General features: G+C 46.3%; 1 protein-coding gene across 4 annotated transcripts in view; it reads right to left on the bottom strand.

Annotated features, from left to right (window-relative positions):
- ADD2 (adducin 2) overlaps nt 1-26795 on the bottom strand; it is a 101025-nt gene that overhangs the window by 14895 nt on the left and 59335 nt on the right. For 2 of the 4 annotated variants that reach the window (XM_069494284.1, XM_069494283.1), the window contains 8 exons: nt 24380-24596; nt 22356-22494; nt 15443-15594; nt 14918-14998; nt 10966-11115; nt 9526-9669; nt 7338-7436; nt 3252-3428 (listed from right to left, as the gene is read on the bottom strand). In XM_069494284.1, the coding sequence (XP_069350385.1) occupies nt 3252-3428; nt 7338-7436; nt 9526-9669; nt 10966-11115; nt 14918-14998; nt 15443-15594; nt 22356-22494; nt 24380-24562 (1125 nt within the window). In that variant the 5' untranslated portion in view covers nt 24563-24596. Of the gene's footprint in view, nt 1-3251; nt 3429-7337; nt 7437-9525; nt 9670-10965; nt 11116-14917; nt 14999-15442; nt 15595-22355; nt 22495-24379; nt 24597-26795 lie in introns of those variants that run through there. The other 2 variants (XM_069494281.1, XM_069494282.1) reach the window with 1 other exon arrangement.

The following is a 26795-nucleotide window of genomic DNA, read 5'->3' as shown; positions in this document are numbered from 1 at the left end:
TCAGAATTGTTCCCTCCTCCTGGCCCCCCAACCCTCTCTTCCTCCACCCCAACAAGCACTCTGATCAGGGCTGGGAAAATCCCTAGAACCTTGAGCACCAGAGAGAGCTCTTTTCCCAAATAGAGGCCCAGGTGTCCTCCCCAGTGGTCCTCAGCCCCGATGGGCACTGGAATCACCTGGGACCTTTACAACGTACCGATGCCTGGGCCCTGCTTCAGAGCTGCCGATTTAACTGGACAACAGCGTGGCCTGGGCTACAGGATTTTTAAAAGCTTCTCAGCTGATTCTAGCAATCACTCCTTCCTGAAGCTTAACTATTTCCCTCTTGGAACCCCAAAATCTGACTCCACATGCCTGTCTCCTAAGCCATAGCATGTCCCTCAAAGCCAGCACTGACTGCCGCTCAGTGAGAACACACATTGAGGCCCCTTGGCAGTTATCAGAGCAATACTCTGCTCTCCCTTTTTCTTCTTTTATTTTTAAATTAAAATGGCATTAATATATTTTTCTGATTATAAAGAAAATACGGACCCATGCAGAAAAACTAAGCAATATAAAAAAATTAGAAAAATAGTGAATTTTATGCAAAATCTCACCCCCAGAGACAACCACTAAAAATCTTTCCGGTCACGTCTCTGTGCATACATATGTGTGCGTGTGTGTGTGTGCTTGATCACCAGTAAAATGGGATATTTCCAGGTACATATTATGGCCACTTGAATCTCTTCCTTTGTAAATTATTTATGTTCTCAGCCCATTTATTGTTTCTCTTTTTCACATTTATTTTTAATATCTCTTTACATTAAGCATATTAATCTTTTGACTGTCATAGATGTTGCAAATATTTTCCCCCATAATTTTTCTTTTAGCTTTGTTTATGGGGAGGGGTTGGTTTATAGAAATACAAGTTTTGAATTTTTAATGTAATCATATCTGTCAATATTTGTCATCATGATTTCAGACTCTTCTGACATGTTTGACAAGGTCTTTCGCAACACAAAAACATCAAAAATATGAATATGTTTTTAATACCTCTATGAGTTTACTGTTTATGTTTAAATTTTTGATAAATCAGGAATATTTCTTACTGACAGGAATGAGGTAGCAATCTGCCGTTTTCTTTCCCTAATGACTAGATAGTCTTTCTTTTCCTCACTGATTTATATAATAATGTGCCTGCTTATCCTGTGTTAAATTCTCGTATATTTTAAGATTCTCATATATTTGAGATTCTCATATATTTTGATTCTCTAAGCTGTTGCATTGATTTGCTTGTCCATCCTGCTAGCATTTTAGTCACCATGTAGTCACTAAAGCTTTATCACACTTCATCAGGGGTGGAACTAGTGTCCCTAATTACTTTTCTCTTGATAGTATTTTCCTAGCCCTTCTGAATTTCACATGGAAGGACATTTGAAGTCCTTGGTGCCTTCCCCCATTTTTGAAACAATTACATTGAATTTACTGAGTCATTTTGAAGAAGTGACCTTTTTACCCTATTGAAGCTTTTTAACCAAGAATAAATTACAGCTCTACACTGATTTCAGATTTTCTTTCTTATCTATTGGTAAACTTTTATGGTTTTATTTAAATGGGTTCTGCTTAATGTTTCAGGATTTTGCTGCATTTGCAAATAGGATTATTTTCTCCCATTATTATGACTCATTATTTCTACTATTTTTTCAGTTGACTTTTTGGGACTTCATTGGTACATGACCATATTATCTGTAAAGAATAGTAATCTTGTTTCCTTTACAATATTTATACCTCTTATTCTTATGCCTCACTGCCTTGGATTGAGTCCCAATATTATTCCAGAACAATATTAAAGAATAGTGCTAAGAACAAGTATCATCATTTTATTTCAAAGCTTAATGGAAATACTTCTAGTGTTTCACCATGATACTGGCTCTTGTTTTGAGAAAAATCATTTTAATCATGTTAAATAGGTGTCCTCTTGTTCCAGTTAACAGCTTTTATTTTTATAAATTGTTTTTAAATTTTTATCAAATGTTTTTTGATATTAAAATGATCAAAAGGTTTTTATCCTTTGACTCTTCAATATCATGAAAGATATTTAAAAGATTTATAATATTAAACCATCTTTGAATTCTAGGAATGAGCCCTCACTTGGGCATTGTGTATTATTATTCTGATGCTATGCTCAATACTATTTGCTAGTTTTTATGCAGCATTTTTAATCAACATTCAAATTAAAATTGGTCTGAATGTGTTATAATTGCTACAGTTTAGTATCCTTCTTTCACTTTTCTCTGAAAGTTTAAATAGCATAAGAATTGTCTGTTTCTTAAAGGTCCAAAAGAATTCCTATATGAAATCATCCAGTCATCTGTACTTTATTTAAGTACAGATTACTCAGCACACAAATGTTAATGGAAGTTGTATTTTTATTGTGGATTGTACTTTTCGTCATTACAAAGTGACCCTCACGATGAGCCTGGTAAAAAGGTGGAGATCGTTTGAAGGAACTTAAGGCAGGGAGAAAAGTATTAATTATTGCAATGACTTTGGCATGATAAAGACAATCCAAGGCAGTAGCAGTGAGGGTGGGGAAAACGAATCAGACAGAAATGTTGTGAAGACAGGTTTCCTCTTCAGCTTTTCTGAGCATCTAAGAAGTTATAGTCTCTTGCTGCAATTAGTTCCTCATTGCATATGCTTTCCTCTTGTTCTTCAATTGTTGCCTGTTTATATCCCACATTATTTACTAAATTGTTAACCCCTCCAAGAAGGAAGCATGTCTTAAAACTTTCTGTATCCTTTAAAGAACCAGCCCACTCCTATACACATACCAGTTTAATTCCTGACATGATTGACTCATTCATTCATTCGTTACAATAGGATATTGTTATAAAGCAGCTGCTTAGGAATAAGGAAATTAGTATTATGTGCTTTCTGCATTTAAGTCATAAAAGTAGAAAGAAAGGCAGAACTAACTACATGGGAGGTGTCAGCTAAGCCCCAGTGTAAGGGGAGCCGTGTTCTGATTTTTACTGGATTACTGCTTCTTATAGACAACACTCTGCAGATGTGATGACAGCCGCAGCACTTAGTGGGGGTAGCAATGGCCATTTTTAAGAAAACTCAGCTACTATTAGAATGACCACAAATTCTAAATCAAATTGCCAATCAGCAAGGCTTTAACACCTTAACTGTGATGCTGGCAGTTTTTCGTGCCCACCCAATGCCTTGTACTGCCCGGCTCCAGAGGGCAATGGCAGGGGACTCACCAGGTTGTCCAGCATCCTCATGAGGGCCTCAAACTCGTGCTCCCCCAGCCGGCTCTTCTGCATGGGCCCGAAGGTGCTCCCCGCCCACTGCACAGAGCCCACCTCGTGGGGCCGGTGCTTCTCCTGCTCCAAGAGGATGAGGTTCTCCACTCCCCCAGCACTGGACAGAGCCGACACCTGCAGCAGAGAGCAGAGAGCTCTCAGCCCACGTGCACACGGGCACCCTGCACTTACCTTCACTCCTGTACGTAATGGGACGGGGGGCGGGGCGGGGGGGCGGCCACAGAGGAGAACTTAGACATCAGCAATGTCTGGGAAACTGGGGAAAAGCCACCCAAAGCTGTTGGTCATGCACCTGTTTCCAAGAAAAAGGTATTAGTAGTGTCTTTCCTGATGTTGGTTCTCACAGGCTATAGAGAAGAAGGAAATAGCAAGTGTTAAACCTTAGGAATAAAACAATAGGACTGGGGTGTTGCCTGGGATACAGACCAACTTAGAATTGTGATTATTTCTGGGGAGGGAGACAGGATGAGACTGGAAAGGGCTCCAAAGGGAACTTCAATTCTTGTTTGTAACATTTTATTTCTTCAAAACAAAAAAATTTGGAGCAAAAAGGCTGTGAATATTTGTTCCATCTGAGTGGTGGGTATGGATGTCTATTATGTTATTCTCTGTATTTTTCTGTATGTTTGAAATATCTCCTATCTATTCTTTTTAAAGTCCCTTGAAAGAAATAGGCTGGCTTCTAAGCCAATGAAAACTGGGCATAACCTAACGGGATGGATTAATAGGTCTCAAGGAAGAATGCGTCCTCCACGACCGGGTTACTCAGTCAAGGAAACGCAGAAAAGGAGATAGATCAAATGTTGACGGTGCACGGTTGGCAGACGGTGCACATCTGGGGGGCCAGATGTGCAGGGGTTAGATGGCTTCTACCCAGAGACTTAGAGCATTTGTCCCCTGGGGAGGGGATGATGCAGGTGGCTGAAGGCTTTGAGTATTAGGAGGTACGTGTATACAGCAGGTGATTTTACAACGATTCTAAAAAACATTCATTAACCTAACAAATTCCCTTTTCCAATTCCATGCTTATCTCTCAGTGTGTTCTATTTACCCCCATGTATCCACCACTCAGGTGTAATTGGCCATGGTCTGGCTTCCCGGAAAAGCCAGAGCGAGAAGGTGGCTTTGGAGAAGCCTAGGTAGTGGGCCAGGTGTGTGCACTGCACATCATTACATTGACATTCTGAGCAACATTTCATATCCCAGGTAATCCTGCTTATTGTGGGGGAACTGCTCCAATTACATAAACTTTCAGTGTTTCAGTGTTTGTGACAGTTATTTTTTACTGAAAATGAAACGATCTAATTTAGCCTGCTGACAAATACAGGTCTGTGAGCCCAGGAGGGCGGGGACAGACCCTGGAGTGTGTCAAATTCATCAGCGTTGACAAATGCCCCTGTGAACTTCTCAGAGGCTAGCCGGGCAGCCTTCCCCAGTGACCCCCATCGCCCTGTGAAGAGGAGGAAGCAGACATTTCCACGCCCTTCTCATCCCAGGCACGTGTCCAGCTGCAGGCAGCACATGGTAGTGTTTTAGGGCACAGACCTGGGTGCCAGGCTGCTGGGTTTGAATCCTGCTCTGCCACTTACTGTGTGACTTTGGGCAGCTACTTGCCATCTCTGTGCCTCAGTTTCCTGAAAATAGCAGTACCTACTTCATGAGGTGCATTAAGGTAACAGTTAAGCACTTAGAATCGCATCTGGCACACAGGGAGTGCCTTACGAATGTTTCTGATGAATGGATTCTGAGAAGCAACATCCCCCAGGACCGGTCATTAATGGAGAAGGCGAGAGCAAGAGAACTGCCCACAACCTTGCGAGAGCTGCCTCCTCCTACCTCCCTCTTCCTCCCCTGGTTTCCATGGTGATGGGCAGCAGATGGAGAAGAACTGCCTGAGCTCCTTCCCATCTGCCTGTCAGGAGAGCGAGGACCTGCCTCTCTCCGCTGGGGATGACCCAGTTTCCCGGAACCCCAAATTGATGGGGAGCAAAGAGAACACCATCCCCAGGAGAACCGAATAGGCTCTCTGCCTTGAGCCACCAACATGACTACAGTCAGGTTTGCTTGTGTGCCAAGGTCACCGAGAGAGAAAACTAGGCCCATGGTGGAAACAGAGCTTCCTCGCTGGCCACTCCACCCGAAATGATCTGACCAGGGCTGCAGTCCAGACAGCACCTCAGACTGCTGCTACCTGGGCTCTGTCACGTCCTGATCCACCCACGCCTCTGGTCTAATCTCTCCTGTTTTTCTTCCACATCTTCTAGCTCCATTCCTCCCTCTAGAAGCCTCTCTGCTCCACCAGCTGAAAAAAAATGTCACTGGAGCTTTTCCAGGGTTATCTGTCTGGATCGCCTGAGGTACTATAAAAGGGTCTCATCACACCAGTCCTGAGAAGAAAGCGACAGCAGCTGGGGGCTGTCAGGGACAGTGGCCGGCAGCTCTGCCCTTTGACTGCAGATGGCCATTCTGCCTTTGGTTAAATTGCAGTGACCATTCTGGGGGTCTGGATCCTGGGAGAAACGCACTTCCCTTTGTGGGGGGACCCATGGGCATCTCTCGCCATCCATTTGTAGGGCTGGGCTGTCTTTGCAAAGAGATGAGGTTTCCACATGAGCTATTTTCTCATGGAGCCTCTTCTCCGGAAGGAAGATGCGGAGATCTTAAGAGTTCAGGTGCGGGGAAGGGACAGTGGCTTCCCTTTATACCAGAGGCTCCACCACATTCTTGCACCAGTCAGTGGTCGGAGCTCAAGGCCAGCATCCTTGGCTGGACAGAGAGGCCACCACTTCACAGGTGGACCCTGGGTCCTGGGTCCACCTTCCCCATGTCACCCTGTTCTGACCACTTCCTCTGTCACTTCTTCATCTTTACCCTTAGAACTATCCTCTCAACATGTTCCTTTAAAAACTATTGGAGGGTCCTCCAGCTTTCTTTTGACAGACAAAACAGAACTACTGAAGGGTACCACTGTGGAGCCTTCACTAGTGAGGCTTCTGGGACGATGTCATTCTTCCCAGAGTGACTCCAAGAGAAGGGCAGTTCTTCCTCCGGGCGCTGCTGTGCCCAGGCCGGCCAGGAGAGGGCAGACACCAAAGGGCCTGCAAAGAGCTGACTCACCCAGGAGCAACCAGCCTCCCCTTCCGTGAGTTGAGTCCTAAAAGCACCATCACAACACCTCTCCTTGTCTGGTCATTGTCCTGTCCCCACAGTGACCCACGAGGCCCCACAACTATAGTTGAGGGATCAAGGATCGAGGAGGGCAAGTCCCCTACCCACAGGCGCACAGCCCAGAGCGGGGTGATGGGGCCCAGCAGCCTGGTTAACAAGCCTTTCCGGGGCGCGCAAGGCCCTGCTCACCCAGGCCAGCCTGCCACAGTGAACGGTGTGTGCCTGGCGTGGCCACCACCACCTTGTCTATAAAACTACACATTTGTCTGTTTTCCTACTGCTTCTCCACCAACTCCTCTAGGGGTTCTGTGATCACTGGCTGTCTCCCCATCCCTCACCAGTCAGGGGACTCCGTGGCTGGCTCCCTGGACCTCACCCTGGGGTTGCCCTGGCTGCTCAAGCTGCCCTGTCAGTGCCCCATTGGCCTGCTCCCCACTTCTTTCTGGCCCTGACCATGTTCCTGGCCTTTGTGCACCCCAAAACAAAGAAAACGTCTGTGCAGCAGGTACATCCCAGATGAAGCACGTGCACGGTAAGAACTTTTATGTGCCCGATCACAGTTTCTCCCGCCATCCAGCTGATGAGCCCAGGCAGCTCCCCATCCTGGGCGCTGACCCCCAAGAGTGACTGTTGGATGCTAGACAGTGATGATAAGTTTTTAAAAGCCACAGAACTAATTTTAAGTGTGAAACTTTAGAAGGTTAAGATGGTGCCAAGGCAGAGAAATTGGGCAAGGCCTTTAGAAGTCTAGGCTCCAAGGACTCCCTGAATCACAGCCAGTGGGCTCACTGCCTTTGCACACAGGCCCCTGTCGGAGCCCACTCCTGGGCCTGCTTCCCAGAGGAACTTGCTCACCTGTATCTCACATGCAGCCTGCAGGTGGAAGACCTTATAAAACGCCTCCTCGACGGTGTCGCCTAGAGCAACCACTCCGTGGTTTCTTAGCACCAGGATCTACAGAGAAGCAAATGCCAATTAAAACATTAGGCCTTCTAAACTTTAGTTAAGAGAGAGAGGTTTTTCATTTTATTTAGATCGATTTCCACACCCAGTCCCGGGGCCCCTCCTTCAACTCCCTGTTCATTTTCTCTAATCAAAAACCCAATGCTACCCCACTTGTGGTTTTAACCCTAAGAATTTGAAAAGGCATTTTAAAACTGAGACTAAATAGCTTGGTCAAATTCTTTGGGCAATGCCTGGGTCTTTAGGCCTTGGAAACTTAGAAGTTTGAAAAACTGGTGTGTATGTTAAGGTGAATGAAAGTATTGCCAGGCATGGTGGCATGAGCCTGTAGTCCCAGCTACTTGGGAGGCTGAGGCAGGTGGATTTCTTGAGCCTGGGAGTTCTAGTCCAGCCAGAGAGACATAGCAAGACCCTATATTTTTAAAAGAGTGAATGAAATTATCTGATGCCCAGTACAATGGTCCCACCTCAGAAGCAATCTCTTGCCCCTTTGACGTAGTCGACTTGGGAGTCAAAACCCAAGGAGGTGGCTCTGCAGAAACAGGTGAGTCACATCCCCTCTCTGGGCCTCAGGTTTCTGCTCCATAAACTCAGTGAGGCCCTGCCAGCTCTAAGACCTCACAGTGAAAGAGGCGACAGTGACCTTCTAACCTAACTCACTGGTTTTGCAGATGAGGAAACAGAAGCCTAAAGACATTGAAAGTCTCCCAGCTACTTAAGGGCAGCACCTGAACTAACCCTGCACTTCTCACATGGGTACAATGTTTCTGAGTCGGCGGGGCAGCAGGCAGGGTGGAGAACCAAAAATGAATTTGTACCAAGAGCATGAGTCCCCAACGTCCAAGTGCATCTTCCCTGCCAGAAACTTTTCTTGGTTGGTTTTACCCTCAAGAACTCTCTGAAACCCGATGACACCTGCCTGGGAGCTGGGACACAGATCCATGTGTCATATCTGTCCTTGCAGACTTGGGGCTTGAGGCCTGGTTACTCTACATACACATCACATTCTCTCTTGTGTAAAACAGCTGATGTTTTTCTCTCTCAAGTGCCAGAGAAATGGAAAGAGATGATGACTGTGGCCCACAAAAGATAACGCAAATACCCCATCTCTCAAATTCCTGTAGCACTTCATAGATGTGAACGTCTCCTCCCTCTCCCAGCACTGCAAATGACACTTTGCAGGATGTCAGGAGAGGGTGGCGGGTTTTCTCGCCCACATTAGAGGTGGGAAGACGGGGACTCAGATGGGGAAAGACCCAGGCAGTGCATTACTTGCCAGGACGGCAGCAAGCGCCCATCAGCCCAGGCTTGGTTCCGAAGCTCTTCCATGCTGACCCGACCACCCCAATAATGTGCTGTTGTAAAATAGGGCTTTAGATCTAAGCCAAGCAATCATGAGATTCAGTTTTTCTCTAGCAAGTCAGCAAAACAAATAAAAGTGGTAACAGTCAAGTTTGGGGAGACTGCAGGGAAGTCTCATGTACTAGATGTGGGGTGGAGAGTGAACAAACTTTGTGGGGGGGATTTGGCAATAGGAAGTGAGAGCTCGAAAATGTGCATCCCTAGGAATTTATTCTAAAATCATCTCAAGCACAAAGATTTAGCTGAAGGGATTTTCATCACAGTGTTACTTATATTAAGAGAAAATTCAGGGAAAAAAAAATAAAGCCCTTCTAATGTCCATAGAGGAATGTTCAGGTAAACAGTGTCACAGCCATTCACACAATGAAATAGAATCTAATAATTTAGAATGGTGATAGGGAAAACATTTACCAATAACATACAAAGGGGTTTACTATATATTACTAAGGGGAAAAAAGGAGAACTTATTTTATGATTCTACTTTTGTAAATGTATGTGAATATATTTGGGGTATTATAAAATCAAAATCTCAGAGTAATGTGATAGATGTTTCTTTTCTTCTTCTTCTTCATTTTCTTTTTTTTTTAAATTTTTATTTATTTATTTATTTATTTGTATCTGTAACCTCTAAACATTCTGCAATGAACATATATCACTTCTGTGACGTTGGCTTTGACAATGCCACTCCAGAGCACCTTCCCAGAAGAGCTGGGCTAACCTTGCAGGTGGGTCCAAGGCACTTCTGCAGGTTGATCCGATCGGCTTCCTGCTCCATTTCCCCATTGAAGTCGTAATAGGCCATGTCCCCCACCAGCAGGGCATTGTGGGAGACGGGCAGGAGGCCCCACTTCATGGCTGACACCTTAGCGAGACAATGGCACGGTTAGCACCCGCAGCTCCCCCAGCCATGCACGGCACACCTGCCCTTTCCTCAGAGCAGCACGGTCCAGCTCTACGCCAGGGGCCAGTGAGGGTGGGGAACGGGCACTTGAAAAAGGCCTTGGCTCGGGTCTGCTTTCACGCTGCTTGCTCTAATGTCCTTCCAGCACAGTTTCACAGCAGCCATGTCAATATGTCACCTTTTAGGATTACTGGGAAGAGCATACTTGACAGCTATTGCCGCCCCTGGGTGTAGCCCCCAGGGAAGAGGCAGGGTGTGGTGGAGTTTGCACCAGGCTGGGGTGAAGCAGAGTCCAGGTCCCTGGGGAGAGGCTGGAGACCCTCAGCCTTGATTTCAGTGCAGAAATGGCCATGAGTCCTGATGGGGAGACCCACTGAGAAGTCCCATTTTATGGCTCTGGGGCAATACAAGTGCAGGGACCGGGGTTAAAACACAGGGTATAACCCCTACCCACACTTTTTCTTAAAAGCAAGGGGCATGGAGAAGTTTGGAGGAGCCCTTGCCCTCCCTCACTCATCCTGCCCCGACTCAGCCCTGGGCTCTGCAGAGATGCACATTCGGCACAAACACATCATTGCCTCTTAGTCCAGATTCCGGAGGGTCTGAATGCTCAGAGCCAGTGTGCTTTGCTAAGAAAGAAACATGCTGGTGACAAGTCCTATCTGTCCCTGTAGGTGTGTGGCCTGGGGGTCAGTAGGATGGGGCAAGGGTTGGGGGAATGTCCAGAACTGTCTGCTGTCTTTCCAAGTGACAAGGTCTTAGGCACACATGGAGAAATGACCAGCTCCTTGGGGGACAACCTGCTCCTTGAGGTTATTCCTTCTACTCTCTCCCCATTTTGCTGGCTCTGTCCCCAGCTCTCAGCCTACCCTGGGCTGAAAGTGGGCACAGTCCAGGTTCCTACCATCTTGTTATCCTCTGGCAAGATATCTCTTCACCAGAGCCTGGTCTGCGTGGGGGCAGGCACCACCCCCTGGTCCAACTGGACTGACCTGAGCTGCCCCCTAGGTCAGTGGTCCCAGTTTGTGTGTAGTAGGGTCAGGGATATGGTGGAATGGAGATTCCATGTCTTTACCTTACACTGAGACTTCAGTAGTTAGAAAGCCGGAGAGGCTGAGGGTTTCCACATTGGAAGCTCTCTCTCCTTACCTTGGCCTGAGTGCCAGAATCTTTCCAGAACTGTTTTAAATGATGAGATTGCTACTACCTCCAGTGGCTTCTGTCCTTCCTCAGGCAGCTGGAAAGAAGCGCACTCACCGCTGCGGTGGCCGGCGTGTGCAGGTGGATGATGCAGCGCACGTCGGGTCTGGCTGCGTAGATGGCCGAGTGCAGGCAGAAGCCCGTGGTGTCCACCGGGAAGCAGCTGCTGCCCTTCTCCACCACCTCTCCTAGGATATTCACCTTGATCTGGGCAGGGAAGAAGAGGGGCTTACAGCAACAGGGTGGCCGAGGTCCCCCACTCATCTCCCGGCCGTGGGCCCTGCATGTGGCGTCCACCTGTGTCCGCTCATCCCAGACACCATGAGCAACGGCTGGGCTTGGTGTTGGGGGAAAACGACCTGGTTCCTGCCCTCAGTGAGTGCACAGTCTCATGGAGGACATGGAGGACTACAATTCAGCAGGAAAAATGCTAGAGCAGAGTTTCTCCTACTTTACTGTGCACATGAGCCACCTGGAAATCCTGTCAAAATGCAGATTCTGACGTGTAGGCTAAGCCTGGGGCCTGGGAGTCTGCATTTCTAACACGTTCCCAAGTGATCCTGGTGCACACAACACACTCTGAGTGGCAAAGTGCCCGAAGAGAGTTATGCACAGAATTCTCTAGAAGCAGATAGAAGGAATCTTTAATTCCAACAGAATATGAGAATCAGAAAGGCCTTCCCAGAGAATGTAACCTCTAACTAAGCCCCCCCTTTTTTTTTGAGATTTAAAAAATCATACATAAAGAGATAGTATAATGAACACCCATTTTCCAATTACTCAAAAACTAGATCTTAAAGTGGAAAGTAGTTACTGGTTTTATAACCTGCATTTGACTCCATGGGGCTCGTAGGTATAATGGCTAAAAATATCACACACATGCGTGTGCACGTGTGTGTGAGCACATTTGAGAGAGAGTCGGTGGCTGGCCATTGTGTTCCCTACTTAACATAAGCAATTTTACAGAATATCAACATCAGAGAAGGTCACTTTGTGACTGTGATACAACAAGACAAATGACCACTCCTTAATCATGTCTAAGCACAGACAAAAACAACACTGTGCAAGCACAGAAATGACCAACACCCCCTCTCGTGGCTAAGGAGAGAGACTGCTGCTTCTTACCAGTGACAGCTTGAGCCTCACTCCCTCCCCTCCCCCGCCTGGATAAAAATTAGTAGACTATGCCATCAGAGAATTTCCCCTGTGTCCTGGCAGTGTGCAATTCAAGGTAAATTGAGAACTCCCTCCCAAATCAGCTAACACAAACTCAAATCCTGTAACCAGCTCCTCGTAACACTCTCTTACTGAACACACCCCGGTCCCTTGAGTGCCATCTCCCTGCAGCCGGTCGTTAACCTGACTTACTGACTACAGTTGGTCCCTGGACATTAACAAGCTAGATTATAGTTGCTGAAACTCACTAAAACTTTGGCCCTGAACACCGAAGCACCCATGCCATCCTCAATGTAGCCCACAGGGCAGTTCCTCAAGTTGCCCACCGTCCCAGTTCTAGAAAGCTCAGGCAGACAAGATGGGGACCAAAGGAAGGAGACAGATCTGATGTGGGGGGAGTGATGTGCTTCTGACATCATTTGCTTAAGCAGAAGCATCAGTAAGATGTTCAACAAATTCCCTCTTACAACATTCCATTCTAAGTGAATTTCACAGAATGAACATGACTCAGAGTGGCCTGGGCCCTGGAGGTGGCAGCAGCTCTCCTACCTCCGTGTGGGCCTCTGGTTTGCCTGCAGCCCAGCTCCCCTACTTCCTCGGGTGTGCAGCTCTCTCAAATGATCTCTCTCTGAGCTCATGTATTTTTTCAGTCTCATCATTAGATGAATGATCTGTTGTCACTCAATAACCTCCACAGCGTAATAAAACAACTACCATCCCATTTGGTGCCTTTGTACAAATGACAAAGCAGGTGCCCTCTTGAGGACAGCCCCAGGGACACAGGGCTTGGTATGGGGATGTTGCTATTGTGCAGACTGAAACAAGCAGCCCAGTGCTAGGACAGAGTGAGTGGAGCACAGGATGAATTCTCCTTTCTCCTCTCTTCCTCATAAGGCGGGCTCCCTTGTGCAGTGTGGAAGCTACCCAACCATACACAGCAGCCGAGGTCTACACACAGTCCATAAACATCTCATGCCCATGACTCTCCAACCTGTATCTCTGGCCTACAGTTCTTCTGAACCTAGGATAACCAAATGCCAATTAACATCTCCTGAACACCCCACCAGCTCCTTAAACTCAATCCCGGTTCCCAACCCAACTGATCACCAGGCCCACTAAGCTTGCAGGCCCAGAATTTCCTTCCCAGCTTACTGTAAAAGCCCCAACTGGTTGGGCTCCACACAGGTGTCACAGTGATATTTCTAGGACAGAAACCTGCTCACATCATTCACATGCTTACAACACTTCAGTGGCTCTCTGTGTCCAGCAGCAGAAAGCCAAATGCTGTAATAAGGCCTTCTGTGCCACTTATCATCTGGTCCCTATCCCCTTACCAGACTCACCTCCAGACACTGAATACTTGAGCCGGACTTGACCACTTGCCTGTCCTCCGAGATGCACAGGGACCTTGCATGCATGTGGGCCTGGTGCATGCTGTGCTCCTGAGGACATGAGTCACCTCCAGTCACCTCCATCAATCTTCTCCCTGCCACCATGGTCTCAGTCTGCTCATTCTGATGGCTCACGAGGGCTCCACTCCTGCACCATGGTTTCAACTAACAGTCTCCTCCCTCACCCCTCCACCTCCTATGGCTCCTAGTGGGGCCAGGTGCCCCTTTTCCAGGTTCCTGAAGCTTCCTTCAGCTCTATTGGAGCACTCTTCACTCTGAGTTTTGTGTTTGTTTTTGAGACAGGGTCGTGCTCTGATGCCCAGGGTTCAGTGTAGTAGCGCAATCATAGCTCACTGCAGCCTCGAATGGGCTCAAGGGATCCTCCTGCTTCAGCCCCCTGAGTAGCTAGGACTACAGGCACGCGCCACCATGCCCAGCTGATTTTTCTTTCTTTCTTTTTTTTTTTTTTTTTGTAGAGACAAAGTCTTGCTATGTTGCGCAGGCTGGCCCCAAACTCCTGGCCTCGAGCAATCCTTCCACCTCAGCATCCCAAAGTGCTGGGATTACAGAGGGAAGCCACTGCGCCCAGCCCACTCTGAGTTTTAATCACTGATTACCTCACCTCTCTCCCCTGACCAGACAGAGCTGGTGCTGTTCTTGTCTCTTTGGTCCCAGTTCAGACTTAACCATCACCTCTTTGGGTGCCTTTGGGTGCAAGTCACCCTCTCTGGGCACCAGTGTCCCCTTCTGCCTAAAAAGTGGCCTTGGCCATCATCAAGGTCCTGCCCTGCCCAGATATTCTGTGACTTTGCCAACTTGGACTTTGAATGAGCAGCTGAACTCTACACCCGAGCACATCTCAGGCTGGGCCAAGGCCCTCAAGGTGACATCCACCTCTCACGGGCACACAGCAAAGCAGCCACCACCCCCACATCTGAGAAGGATTGGGCTAGAAAACCGTCCTTTCTACTGTTTTCCTCCTCCTACCCAGAAATCTTTCCTGAACTAAGGCAACATCTGCAAGTGTCTTCCTACCTCATCTAAAAGGAGCGGCACTGAAAAGAGACCCAGAAGCCACCTCTAACGGCACCAGCACTAGACGAATCTCACGTTGCTTTGGTTCTTGTTCTAATGTATCCCCCATCCAGGAGGCCCCCACTCCCAACCTTGATGGTCCGATCCCAGGCTTGGTCACCCCATGAGTCTTGTGGGAGACTCCAGGCCCATCTCCACTCCCTTCCCTCCTACTGCGCCTCGCATCTCGTCTCTTGGTCACATCATGCTCTGGGCACTCAGTTTGTTCCACTGTCTTCTCCGTCCCACCAGATTATGAGCTCCACGGGACAACAGTGGCCAATCTGGAGATGACCTATCACTGTAGGAGCAGAAGGGGCGCTGTCATTTCAGTAAGGAGTGGGCAGCGGGACGCGGGCTGTACTCACCAGGCTGGATGCTGTGACTTCACTGCAAGACACTCCCTTGGGGCTAATCAGGAAGTGGTCCTGCTCCTTGCTGACTCTCAACTGCAAAAAACACACACGCTCTCAGGGGCAAGGAGGGAGAGGGGACATTTCCAAGGACACTGTGCTTGAATCCTTTCTTCCCCTGGATCTTCTGGATCCAAGTCTTCCCCCAGGGAACCCTTCTCTCTCCCCCTGAACCATGAGAGATGAAGAGGACATGGCCTTTATTTGGAGCCAGGGAAATGGAACTACAAAAGGAATCTCACAGTGGGCAAGGGTGGCCCTAGATATGGGATCCAGGAGTTCCTGGTCCCCACCCAAAGAAGTGCGCACTGGGCAGGTTGTCTATTCAGTGACCACCGTGGTTAGAAACCTAGGAAGGGCTCTGCATTTTGGTCAAAGGCCACCAGCAGTGCCACAGCCACGCTGAGGGTGAGGCGTTTTCCTCTGGATTTTGTGGGACCACACGCAGTGCCCCACCCCAGTCCTGGGTGCTCTCCTCACCGTGACATAGGTGTCACTCAGCTGGGCCCAGCCATAGAGGTCCAGGAGTCGGTAGACGCTGCTGATCTTGCACCGCATGAGCCGCTCCCCCTTGGCTAGGGCCAGGGAGTCGGCTGTGTGGAGGTCATTGATGGGCGTCATCAGGGAGAAGTCTGCAGAGACGGGGAGGGGACAGTGCAGCACTCAGGGTAGGGCTCCCGTCCGCCCACCCCTTCCTTGCCCCAGGCCTCACTAAATCCTCACTGGCACCACAACTGCACAAGGACTTCCCCAGGCGGAGAATTAAACCTCTTTCACCCTTACCCAGGGGGGCAAAGTCCACAGAATGGATATTTATGCCCAAAAAAGTCCTCTGCTCATTTGGATAAGCTTGGCATTGCTTTTGGTCGCAAATCATGGCAAGACTCAAGGCTACAAAAGGAAGGGAACTTGGAATGCCATGCTTACCATAAACCCTAAAGACAGACATTGAATAAAAGCAAGAGTAAATTATTCCTGAGTGGAAATTCAGGTCTACTTCATCAGCTGGTTTTAATGAAGAAGTTACTAATCATTAGACCTGCCATTATCATGTTGTTTTAACTATATCATGTAATAAAACTTTTTCTGTGATTTGGAAATAGGGCAAACAGAAAACCAAGTCAGCCAGAGGTAAATTCCTTAACTTCTTCTGACGAGTCATCAATGCCCAGAAGTCAGCCTGGCTGCGGTTGGCTGAAGGGCTGGAGGCCTTGTGCAGGCCACGTCTGCTCCTCTCCGGACATGCAGGGATGTGTTCTTATGTGATAGTTCTGCGGACATGTGGCAGGGATTTGGAAATGGGCCTGGAGGGGTTGATAGTCTTGTCCTCAGGGCACCCAAAGGGTCTAGGAGTTGACAGTCAGTCTATTTGGCTAACCGTGATTACCACTGCCTACGTGCCTCAGGAAGGCAGAACAGGGCATCTGAGCCCCGGCGCTGGATTAGTCAGCGTCTAGGCACCAATAAAAGAATCAATAGGAAAAGATTCTGGTTTAAAATGATGTTTGGCTGGGAGCCGCCTGATGCTGCCTCTCCTAGCTCCCCACTGAAACCTTTAATGGATTAGAATGTTCTTTGTAAGCTTTCACCACCTCTGTAAACCTCACTGCTACACAATGTGATGTACGTCCTGTATCAGATTTGCCATTAGTTGAAATGATAAGATGATCTACAAACGTGACGGAGGACTGGCTGCTGTTGGGACAACATCCAGCAAGCAGAGCACACCTTGAGTCACCCCACGTCAGGGAAATGCACCCAAAGGGCCTGTGCCCACCAGAGGTGATACACCTACCTCCAGGGCATGCATCCAGTAAGCCCAGTTAACAGGGACAGGGGTAGTCCAAAGGCCTAGTTAAACAGGCAAGAACAATAACAAAACTCCAAAGTCAAGGATTTCTAATTCAAATTAGCCAGTCGGGGTCCCTTCCTTCTCTCCATGGGCTCCCCCGACAAGAAATTACTCCATCACACCTCTTTGTCCTGTATCAAAGAGAGTCCCCTTGCCCCACCCTACAGAGCTTCCGCTATGCAAGGACTCCACCCACAGGACTGAGAGGTGGGAGGAAAACACCAGGGCTCAACGGCAGTTTCTGATCCCCTGCTCTAAGTCTTAAGAGGGGGGGATAAAGAGAGGCTGGTTAATCAGTACAAAGATACGGTCAGATAGAAGGAATAAGTTCTAGTGTTCAATAGCATAGTAGGGCAACTATAGTTAGCAACTATAGCTATGGTATATTTCAAAATAGCTAAGAGATTTGCAATGTGCCCAACATAAAGAAATGAGGTGATGGATATCCCAATTACCATGATTTGATGATTACACATTGTATGTGTGTATCAAATGTACATGTGTCACATGTACCCCATAAATATGTGCAATTATTATGTATCAATTTAAAAATAAGCAAAATAAAATAATAATGATACAAGAAGTTAAAAAATGCTTATTGTAATTGGCCTCATGAGCATTAGAATGGCTGAATGCCACATTTGCCAAAATGTCAAATGCCAAATCTGATCTAACTGAGCCATTGATTCAAAAGTACCTAAGAAAACATAGAAAGGGATGAAAACTCATTAACCCCCCTGAAAGCTAAGATTGAAGGGCACACTAATGCCAAAAGCCCAAAATTCCTAGGCAAATAGAGCTAGACAGAAAATAATCTATCTGGGCTTGAACTTGTGATACTTGAAACTTCCCCTCTCCATGTCCTCTGACTCAGATAACCTGGATGTGTACTAAGTAGATTATCAGGCATCTATCTGTCTTCCTGCCAGATGCTGATTGACGAGGCAATGGGAATGCTAGTCAGCCCTATTCCTCTCTTGAAAGGAAGAGTATGAAGACAAAGACATGAAAATGAGGGTAGAGAATATGACAGATAAGGGAGACAAAGACCAGAGAGCCAGCATATAATCAGTATTGATATAATAAAAGAAAAGTTTTCTGAACTGAAACAAAGACCTGTGTATGCAAGTTGTAAGGACTCACTGCATTAAAGGCAGGAAAAGTTCATTTAAAAAAACCAAATACCTACACTTAGACGCTTCCTGGCAACATTTCTGAAACACAAGGACAGGAAAAAAAATCCACAAACATTTAGAAAAAAAAAATTGGTTACCTACAAAGGAACAAAACATAGGCTCTCTCAGATTTCTCTGTTATTGCCACAGAATGCTAGAAGACAATGCTATAGGAGGTTTATAAAAAACAAAACCAAAAAACACTAATGTAACCCAAAATAGGTAAAAATAAAAGATCAAAAGTATATCAGACAAATATAAACAAAAAATAACCAGGCATGGTGGCTCATGCCTGTAATCCTAGCACTTTAGGAAGTTGAGGTGAGAGGATCACTTGAGGCCAGGAGTCCAAGACCAGACTGGGCAACACAGTGAGACCCCTAACTCCACAAAAATTAAAAAAATTAACCGGGCATGGTGGTGAAAGCCTATAGTCCCACCTACTTGGGAGGCTGAGGCCAAAGGATCACCTGAGCCCAGGAGTCTGAGATTGCAATGAGCTATGATTGTGCCATTGCACACCATCCCGAGCAACAGAGCAAGATCCTGTCTCAAAAATAATAAGCAAAAAAAAAAAGGTCATCATATTATCATCAAAGTAGAAGTCAGGGAAAGCAATATTCTCTTGGACAAAGGAGCTATTTTGTAGGTCATTTTATATGGATTAAAGGTACAATCCATAATGAAGCTATAGCTATAAAGAATGCTCATGCTCTGAATTATATTTCATCGAGATATATAAAGCAAAAACTACCATAAATATAATGAGAAATGAACAGAAATCAAATAAAATGGGAGACAATACAACTCTCATTTATCACAAAATCAAATAAAAATGAAAATGTAGATTAAATAATATTCCCTAGAGATAGTCTATACCCATATATTATTTTTAAACAATATTATTATGCCACAAAGAATACCTCAATAAATCTCCAAAACAGAAATTAAATAATCCATATTTTCTAAACATAATGCAATAAAATCCAATGTTACTAATAAATCTTTTAAAAGAATAAGCATTCAACCACTTGGAAAGGAGAAAACACACTCTCAGCTCTAAGAATAACAATAAAGTCAAAACAGCAACTGCAAGCTATTTAGAAATGAAAAATAAAATAAGTGCTATATGTCAAATTCATGGGGTAAGGCCAAACACATACTCAGAGAAAAAAATTATAGCCTTAAATGTCTTCATTATTGAATTAAATATGAAAATAAATCCATTTATTCTATTCTAGAAAAAAATAAAGAACAAAATAAACCAAATAAAAGTCATGGAAAAGTATTAATGAATATAAAAACAAAACTAATAAATTAGGAAACAGGAAGAATAGCAGAACCAATAAGTAAATACAAGAATTGGCTTATGTGACAAGATCTATGAATAAACAAATACTTGGACTAGTCAATATAGAGAAAGTGGAAATACCCAGCACTAGGAATGAGAATAGATGTCATCTCATCCACAGCAGAAAGTTTAAATGATCAAAAGAATACTCTAATCAGGCTAATAATTTTGAAAAGCTCCGTGAAAATGGATTATTTTATACAAAATACATGACCACAATTTACTCAAGATGCAGCAAAGTAAATTTAGAAAACTCTAGGAGCAATTGAGAAAAAAAAAACCCAAAATACCTAAAATGTTCCAGATCTAGGTGGTTTTGTAAGTGAAGAATTAATCTTCAGGCAACAGATACTTCTTCTCTTCCTTAAACTCTAACAGGGCAAAAAAAAAAAAAAAAAAAGGATGGAATTACCCTGATTCATTTTATGAGATTACAGCCTAATACCAATGATAGGTGAACACTGCCCAAAAAGTGAACTGCTGACCAATCTCATGTGTGAATATCAATACAAAAATCCTTAATGAAATTCTAGCAAATCAAATCCAGAAGAGTATTTTTAAAAGACTGCATCAAGACCAGGAATGATTTGTTTCAGTAATGAAAAAAAGAGTTCAATACTCAGAAATCTATTACTATAACTCATCACGTCAATTGTTCAAGGAAAGAAAAATCAACAAATGCCCAGAATGCATTTTATAAAATTCAACATCCATTTCTGAGAAAAACCCATAGTGAACTACAATAAAAAGATATTTCCTCAACATGATAAAGAATAATTATCTCAAACTCCTGTGGTAAAACAATTTCCATTAAAGTCAGAAACGAGACAAGGATGATTATTCTCTAATCTATTATTAAACATTGTTCTGAAAGTTCTAACAGATGTAATCAGAAAACTGGAAAAATAAACCAAAGGATAAATGTTGGAATAAAGGAAGAAAAATGACCATTATTTGCAGATTATGTGACTTTTCTATATATAAAACCCAAGAGAATTAACTGAGAAGATATTGGAATTTAAATAAGAGTTTAATAAAGGGCTAGTTTAAATATATATGTCCAACAATTTAACTTAAATGAGAGATATAACCAGAAACAAAATTGAATGAATAGGAGACATACCTCATTTCTGAAAAGATTTAAAATTCATTCATGAAAATTTTTTTCCTTTTTTTTTGAGACAGGGTCTTATTCTGTCACCCAGGCTGGAGTGGAGTGGTGTGATCATAGCTCAATGTAACCTCAAACTTCTGGGCTCAAGCGATCCTCCCACCTCAGCCTCTGGAGTAGCTAGTACTACAGGCACAGGCCACCATGCCCAGCTAATTTTTTTGCATTTTTTGGTAGAGATGGGGTCTTGCTATGTTGCCCAGGCTGTTCTCAAACTCCTGGCCTCAAGCAACCCTCCAGCCTCGGCATCCCAAAGCGCTGGAATTCCAAGTGTGAACCACCATGCTTGGAGCACTCATGCAAATATTTTTAAGCACGTACCATGGGCCAGATACTGTTCTAAATCCAGGACACTATTCTAGGATATAGCAGTGAACCAAACATACATTTTTCCTGTGGAGCTAACATTCTAATATAAAATCATAAATTCTTCACCAAATCAATTTATTCATTTCATGTAATCCCAATCAAAATGCCAAAAGTAAAAAATTTTTTTAAGTAGATGAGGAAGTTAGCAAAATAATTCTAAAGTTATTTTAAGGAATAAACTTGTACAAACAGTTGAGAAAGATTGACACACAAAGGAAAATTACAATGGATTCAACTACTTGAAATTAAAGAATTCTACAAGACAAAAACACCATGAACAAAATTAAAAGGCAGAGAAGAAACTGGAAAAAACTGCAATGTATTGGACAGATAATAGGGAAATAGCCTTGGTTTATAAAGATTGGAAAATCTGTAAGAATACACTAATAGGAAAATAGGCAAAGGATGTAAACAGGCAACCTACAACAAAAAGAAAATCATGCCCAATACGTATATAAAAATACATAATGTATCTAACCTTATTAGTAATCAGATAAATACCCATTAAAACACAAATAAAGTATTTATTGCCTACCAAATCAGGAGGATGAAACAAATGGTAATATGTACAATCGATCGGGGTAGAGGAAATGAGCCCTCTCTTACAATTGGATGCATCTTTCTTTCTCCAGGACGAAGAAAGGATATAATTTGCCATTATGCATTCAAGTCTTTAAAATGTGCAATATACTTCAATCCAGCAATTCTAGTAATTTATCTTAAGGAAATAGTCATGGATATAATGTCAGATTTATTTACAAGGATGTTTATTGCACTGTTGTTATTAATAGCAAAATGTTGGAAACTATCTAAAAGTCCCATAATGGGAAATTGATTAAATAGCACATATCTGCCAAAAATTATATTGTAGAACCATATTTTATGTGAAAAGTTAGTCAAGATATGTTAAATTATTTAAATTATATGTATAATGTGATTACATTTTGTTTGCATAATCTATATATGTTAGGAAAAAAGGGCTAGAAGGATATATGTACACCAAAATATTGATAATATTAATTTCTGGGTTTTAAGATTATTTTCCTAATTTTCAACCAAATCCTGTATTAATCTTGTTGAGGCGAGCATATTTTCAATGCCCGTTTTTTAAAGGTTGTGGGCAGAGTTTCATAGCCCAGGAAGGTGGTTCATGCATAGCCCTGGCTCCTCTCAGCCCTCATCTATGGAGTCAGGTTGGCCTGTCTCATGGGCATGGGAACAATAGCTTCAATGGCCTCCTTCAATCCCCTGAAGTCACCTCCGCTCCTCCCTTTCCTGGCATCAGGAATAATTCTGCGATCTTTAATTCACAGAGCTAGGTACCCCTCTGGCTGCTGCTGGGCTCCCCAAGGCCCGATGATGCGACTGTGCCACTGCTCCGCAGCCTGGCAACCAGCCGCTTCTCATGCTCCCTCCTCTCTTCCCCACCCCACCCCTCCACCTCTGCTCCTGGCAGCTCCCCAGACACCACGTACTCATGGAAGATGTTGGGAAGACTGCGTGAGAGGTGCTGGCCATGAAGTCCGCAATCTGCCGCAGGGCCCAGATGTTGGAGGAGTTGTTCCCCTTCTTCATCTGCTCCTGGATGAGGCCTTCTAGCTCCTCCCTGAAAGACTGAAGCAGGCCCCGAGGTGCTGGTCCCCCTACAGCCTCTCCCAAGGGAGATGGGGGCCCCTCAGGCCAGCTGCTGAATAATGAGCTCTTCCAAGTGCCCACCCTTCCTCGCCCCGGACCAGCTGGGCCAGGGCCATGCTCAGGACCCCTGGCCCCAGGAAACGCTGGCAATTCCCCTGGGGCCTCGGGAGCCTCCCCAGATCGCTGTTGGGGAGGTGACAAGGAGACGCTGGAATGGATCCTGTGTTCCCCTGCCCTGTAGGCAGTAATCCAGATTCCAGATCCTTCCTGGGTCTACGAGATGGCCAAGGCTCCTCCTGCCCCATCAGACAGGGTAGGACTTCACTTGAGTAATTAAGGACATTTTTAAGGCAGAACTGAATGAAGAAGTGTTCCACCCTCCCTCTCCATTAGCCATGCCTATGGTTCTTCTGGGCCTCAGTTGCTTCATGTGCTTAATGAAAGGGAGGAGGACGGGCAGAAGGATTTGATGACCTCTGAGGTCACTTTCACTTCTAATGTCCGACTCTGAGCCTGGCTTTTCAGATCACCAGGCCAAAAGCAAGGCATCCTGCGCCCTAGACAGCAGTGGGAAACACTCAGGAGGAAACAGGGAGCTGCTTAGGTGTTGGCCAACCTATAAAAGGACAGAAGGCAGCAGGATCCCCTCCAGTCTCTGCATGACACCCCAAAATCTGGGCTGGTGCTGTCTAACTCTGCCCTTTCCTACCCCCCTGCGGCCCGTCCTAGTCACACTCTGGGGGTTTTCCCAGGGCACCTCACCCCAATGCTTTTAGCACCTGCCGTATTCTCCCAGGCTCCCCAGCACAAGGCTGCCAAGATCTCAGGCCCATACCCTCGGCCTTGCTTGGTGTGCTCTCAGCCAGGGTCGCCACAGCCCACCCACAGGCCCTGGCTCCCCAGGGGGCAGGAGGTGTTGAGACAGAGCTGGGCCCACCCTCCTGAGCCCATCCTGGCAAATACCGGGAGATGCCAGCTCTGTCCCTGGGCTTCCTAACCCTTGGGATCATGCACTGCTTCCTGAGAACCCCCAAGCTCTGTGCTCCCAGACACCCCTTGCCTCCCTCCACACTGCTCTCCGTGCCCCGACCCAAGGGCTGCATCACCCTCCTTCTTCAGTGGTCCTCTAGGCCCATACTCTGGCCTTCTCAAGGCACAGCATGCCTCAAGGACGAGCTCTGTGGCCACGCCAGGCAGGGACCACATGACCCCCGTCTGGCGGGATCGCGGGTGATCCTGCCTTGCCCTCCCTCCCCCTACGCCGTCCCATATCGCCTATGGGTGGAGCACGTCTCCATTCAGTTCTGCTTTTATACCCAATCTATAGGGTGTGACGACGAACTAAGTCAAAACATGGAACCTGCTCAGTTGTGCAGCACCTTTCTCCAACTAACTGGCCACTCTCCCCGCCTCCTGGGGTTTCCAGGCCCCTCACCCCCACCCCATGCACGTCAAGGCCTGATCTGCCCGCACAGATCGTTTTCACTTTGTGGTTCCGCAAAGGGAGCCCCAAGCCTCCCACGTGGCGCCCCCTGCTGGCGCCCAGCTTACAAGGCTCTGTCTCTTCGTCGTTAGAGCTTTGGGGAGGAGGGAGGTAAAGGCTGGAACCTGAGGCCCAGGAAGGGCAGGAAACTGAGGGGGGCTCCTGTCTCTCAGTCTCGCCTTCCCCACCACCGATCCAAACCGCCTGCTCACACACCGGGCTCTGCCATCCACCCGTGACCAAGGGGAGACGCCAACACTTAAAGCGGGCTTAAAGCGCTACCGACCCGAGCAAGGGGAAGAGAAGTTGTTCATCTTAGGTTCGCCCCGAAGAGTCAGCGCTGCCCCTGCCGTCCCCATCCGGGCGGGGCCGACCACTCACCGGGCTCTGCAGGATCATGGTGACGCGCTTCTTCTGCTCCATCAGGTTGAAGTCCTGCCGCAGGTCCGCGGCGCGGTTGCGGAGGCGCATGTACTCGGGGTCGTCCTCAGAGAAGCGGTCAAAATAATGCTGCCCCTGCGGGGGCGGCGGGGAGGCAGCCTCGGGGACCGCCTCGTCACTCATTTTCCTGGTGGGTTTGCAATCCGCTCCTGGAACCCTACAGAGAATGGGGTGCGAGGGCAGGTTGGTGCTCCCTGTTCGCGTACACGCTTCCTAGAGCAGAGGGCTGGGTTCGGTTGGATCCACAAGGGGATGTGGCTATTTCCTACATGGTAGAAGCCGAGCCACCGGAAGGAGGGCAGGACACGGGCAGCTGCCCGGTGTGCCAATATATAGGGTGCGACGACGAACTAAGTCAAAACATGGGACCTGCTCAGGTGTGCAGCACCTTTCTCCAACTAACTGGCCAGCCTTTAACCCGTCACACTCGGCCTGGGGTAGTAGATGGTTCCCCCAGTGGAAACACGGCCTGGAGACCTTTTTGAGCATTTCTGTGATGCATTCTACATCGGGGAAAGCTAGTTACTGGAAATTAATACTTCATCTAAAATGTAAACTCCCTAATAAGCCTCCTCAAAAATTTTGGGGAAATTCACAAAAGAACACTACTACTAAACAAGAACTACTAAAAGAGAACAGGAACTGCTAAAATGTGGGAAACACTTTGCTCCATGCTTTTCTTTACAACTTGGACTTTGGCCCCTAGAAAGGAATTACTGGTGAATCTGTTATTGTAAATCACATCTTAATGCCGAATCAGATTCTTACTCCAAATTGAAAAAGAAGTATGCAACTTTTATAAATGGAAAATTATTTTCTCCTAAACACCACTAGGAACATACTGATAAACAAAGACTAAATACTGCTTGCAGGGTGCCATGTTGCCAGACTGCCAGCGTCCCATATACTGTGTCTAGGACCTGATCCCTGGGGCGTGGACCAGGGCAGCCTTTGGAGAGTCAAACTCTCCAAAGAGCTGCATATTTTTTCTACTCAAGCATGCTTTTTAAAATGCATGAATGATAAGCAAAGGAATGTTTTCTATTGCTATACTGGAACCTTTCTGAAGAATAAGGCTGCAGTTCCAGCCTTCACTTCCCAGCTGTGGGAGTTTGGCCAAACCAGTGCCCCTTTGTGTGTCAGCACTGCTAGGCCCTTAAGTCTGTGTTGTGCCCCTTCAACATCCAGGGAAGCCTAATAGGGCTTTAGCCTTCTCCTTGCTGCTGAATCCCTTCTCAGCAAAAGAAACCATGTACTTCGAACAATAGTTTTGGAACCTATGTACACAGATACAAATAAAAGGTCATTAAATGATATCAGGACAACTGGGTTCTCATCCATAACCTGCCACTCCCTTGTTTACCTCCGGGCTCCCATTCCACAGGAAGGTGGAGTGCTCTCTTGCTCTTTGGGAGAGCCCTTCTTCCTCCCAGGTCCTGACCTGCTCTGTGCCCTCTGCTGGCCAGTCCTGGCTCCCGCCAGCCTTGCTCCAGCAATCCTGTTTGCCCAGCCTTCACCTCCACTCCACCGGCAGCTCATTACAAAGGAGGCCTTGCTGATGGCCATGAGACCATATTCTTGTTGTCCCTGAGCTGCCTATGACCTCTTTTTCCATCTTCTGTCAGAACTCTACCCTCCACCTTGACAGTCTCTCTGGGTGGGGTGGGTGGAGGGTGATGCAATAGATAAGCCCGGAGAGGACAGTGGGAGTCCTGCCTGTCAGTCTACAATACCCAGATGACTTGCTGTTGTTGTTTGCATTCTTCCTTTTAATGTAAACAGTAAGTTCAAGGGAAAACACTTGGACGGAATCTCTCAAGGGTAGGCTGATGGCCTGAACACTGGCCTACAGCAGTGGTTCCCAACCTTGGGTGCACATTAGAATCACCTGGGGAACTTTAAAAACCACTGATGCCAGAGATTCTAGTAAAATTAGTCTGGGTGTGACCAGGACATCAGGATTTTCAATAGCTCCTTGGGTGACTCTAACGAGCAGGCAGGGTTGAAATGTCAGGGGCTGGATGTGAACGGTTTGTAACACGTAAGGGAAGGAGTCCATTCCAGGTGTTGGACACTTCCAGTAAGCCTGACAAATAAGACACAAAGCTTCATGTGTCCCACACTTATGCCGCATGCCACTTCCCATAGCTGTCCAGGCCCCTCCTCCCACTGTACACTTGGCCTGGGACATGTTAAATGAAGTTTAGCCTAAAGCTGTCTCCTTATATATTTTAAGTGCAGTGTAAAGGATTCTACATACACAGTGAGCTGTAACCCAACTCGATGTGCAAACTGATTCTTGTAAAAAGTAGCCAAGTTTCAGCCAATCACAGCAGCCGAGTTTTGGCCAATCACA

The sequence above is a fragment of the Eulemur rufifrons genome, chromosome 19 (assembly GCF_041146395.1).
Source record: "Eulemur rufifrons isolate Redbay chromosome 19, OSU_ERuf_1, whole genome shotgun sequence".
Classification (NCBI taxonomy): domain Eukaryota; kingdom Metazoa; phylum Chordata; class Mammalia; order Primates; family Lemuridae; genus Eulemur; species Eulemur rufifrons.
The sequence above is the reverse complement of the archived record's forward strand: the minus strand, read 5'-3'. Positions and strand labels throughout refer to the sequence as shown.